The sequence below is a fragment of the Wasmannia auropunctata genome, unplaced genomic scaffold (assembly GCF_000956235.1).
Source record: "Wasmannia auropunctata unplaced genomic scaffold, wasmannia.A_1.0 LD269289.1, whole genome shotgun sequence".
Lineage (NCBI taxonomy): Eukaryota > Metazoa > Arthropoda > Insecta > Hymenoptera > Formicidae > Wasmannia > Wasmannia auropunctata.
Window position 1 is genome coordinate 1 of NW_012093601.1, and position 556 is coordinate 556.

Here is a 556-nt window from a genome sequence, read left to right on the forward strand (position 1 = left end):
CAAAGAATTATCGAGTATATTAGGAATTAAAAAGACAAGAACGTCCGCTTTACATCCGCAATCTGATGGACAGGTAGAACGCCAACATCAGACAATTTTGAATTATTTAACGAAATTTATTGCGGAGAATCAGAAGGATTGGGATCGCTGGATTCCTATGTATTTATTAGCATACAGGTCCTCGAAACATGAAACCACTGGTTTGACTCCAGCGGAGCTTTATTTTGCTCGGGATCTTAGGCTTCCAATTGACTTGTTGCGAGAAAGTCCTCCTCATCAGAATCAAACAGAAGAAGACTATTTAAGAAAAATAAGAGGAAAATTAGAAAAAATTCATGAAAACGTTAGAAGACGTGTAGAGATTAGATCTTCCCGAACTAAAACCTGGTACGATCAAAAGGCCAGGCAAATCCATTTTGATGAAGGTCAAAAAGTGTGGTTCTATAATCCTCGAAGAACAAAAGGAAAAGCCCCAAAATTACAGAGTAGTTGGGAGGGACCTTATTTGATAATTAGGAAACTTAATGATGTAGTGTATTGCATTCGCAAGTCGAAC

General features: G+C 37.8%; 1 protein-coding gene across 1 annotated transcript; it reads left to right on the top strand.

Annotated features, from left to right (window-relative positions):
• Nucleotides 1-13: 13 nt before the first annotated feature.
• On the top strand, nucleotides 14-485 carry LOC105462163 (the record flags this gene model as incomplete). The annotated part of the gene is made up of 1 exon (XM_011708694.1): nucleotides 14-485. A coding segment is annotated over exon 1 (328 nt), but the record flags the coding sequence as incomplete, so codon positions are not given.
• Between the last annotated feature and the right edge of the window lie 71 nt (nucleotides 486-556).